Raw genomic sequence first — 1,521 nt, 5'->3', positions numbered from 1 at the left:
ATAGGTTGCAAATTTTCGATGTTAAATGTTGGAATGACAACATTAGTTAATGTCTCATCTAGTCGAGTCTCGCCTAGTTTCTCGCTGATAACTTTGTGTAGGTACTCTCCATCATACTTTGGTCCGACTATAGATTTCAATAGTTTTCCGACAAATCCCAATAAGCCTCTGCAATTTGAAACCATTAGAATACATGTCGTCATCTATAAAAATATGGTCATAAAATCAATAAGATTAATATAAGATGTAACTCTATTTTGTACTACTAAAGTATGATTTATACTTCTTTTGAGGAAAAATTCTTGAAGAGTGCTCGAGATAAAAGGGTTTGATATCTTTAGCTGCAAACAAGGGGCGGTTATTTTTGTCAGGAGCGGTTAACATGGCAGTTACTAGACCTCCTGTGCTCGTTCCTGCAATTACGTCAAAATAATCTGCAAGTCTAGCATCCTTGCCGTCAAGCACCTAGCAACGAAGAACACATATTTCTAGTCATTAGTTTTCTATAGATGGTTCAGCGTAGTATATTATACATACATTTTGTCGTGGAATCTTTAACATCTCTTTCATTTTTAAATTTGGGCAACTTGTTTTATATGAATTTGTTGGTGTAGGTCTCTGATTAGTTTCAAATATAAATGTTACATCATTAACAAAATAACTATAGTATCAATTTATTCAAGATACGACTATCACTTAAAATTGCCACGTTTTCATCAAAAACGCATTGGAACTAATTAAATATTTTAAAAAGGAACATATTTTAGGCCATCTAACAACGCTAAAGTATTATTAAGGTCGGAAAAAAAAAAGTTAATTTTATGTCCTCTCTAACGAAGATAAAGTAGTACTGACAATTTGTTAAAATAATTCATGAGTCGAGATTTTGAAGAAAAAATGAATCTTGCCTTATCCAAGGTTGAATGCGTTGAAGAGAACTTTTTAAATAAATAAATGAGTCTTTTTTTTTTCAAAAAATAATATTTGTCTTTTTTTCCTTTTTTTGGAAAAATAAAAATAGAAACAAAGCTGTTTTTAAGTTAATTACCTGTAGTTGAGATTCAAGATATTCAAGGATAGTGGCAGGAATAATTCCTCTAATACCACCCCCATCAATGCTCAGAATTGTGATCAGATTTCCATACGTAGGGGGTTGGATCTGAACTGAGGATGAAGCCCTCTTCATAATATTTATATATAAATGCTGTGTTTGGAAACTAACTAAAGAAGATTCAAGAGCACTGTTAAGAAATTTTCTAGCTTTGATTTGGATAAAATTTGTGTACTTAGGGGATATATTTATAACTTTGATCAGGGCTAATTACGTATGCATGGGGATAAAACTATTATAAACCGCTGAATTGGTCAAAGACCACGTGTATCATACTATATAGAGGCGTGGAAAGCTTCCACGAAATTGTAACGCATGGTAACGATTTTAATTAAGTCTTACATGGATAAGTGATCTCATATAAGAATTTCCTCATTTTTTATTTTTTTTTAATGACAGTGGATGTTCGA

General features: G+C 31.9%; 1 protein-coding gene across 1 annotated transcript in view; it reads right to left on the bottom strand.

The window, feature by feature from the left end:
• Positions 1 to 1,267, bottom strand: part of LOC111386395 (patatin-like protein 3) — a 2,673-nt gene extending 1,406 nt beyond the window's left edge. The window contains exons 1-3 of the mRNA XM_023010850.1: positions 1,049 to 1,267; positions 284 to 465; positions 9 to 168 (exon numbers count right to left, since the gene is read on the bottom strand). Of these exons, the coding sequence (XP_022866618.1) occupies positions 9 to 168; positions 284 to 465; positions 1,049 to 1,186 (480 nt within the window). The 5' untranslated portion in view covers positions 1,187 to 1,267. The remainder of the gene's footprint in view (positions 1 to 8; positions 169 to 283; positions 466 to 1,048) is intronic.
• Between the last annotated feature and the right edge of the window lie 254 nt (positions 1,268 to 1,521).

Source organism: Olea europaea, unplaced genomic scaffold (assembly GCF_002742605.1).
Source record: "Olea europaea var. sylvestris unplaced genomic scaffold, O_europaea_v1 scaffold3545, whole genome shotgun sequence".
NCBI classification, from domain to species: Eukaryota; Viridiplantae; Streptophyta; class Magnoliopsida; order Lamiales; family Oleaceae; genus Olea; species Olea europaea.
Note: the sequence above shows the minus strand (reverse complement) of the source record. Positions and strands in the feature narration are given on the sequence as shown.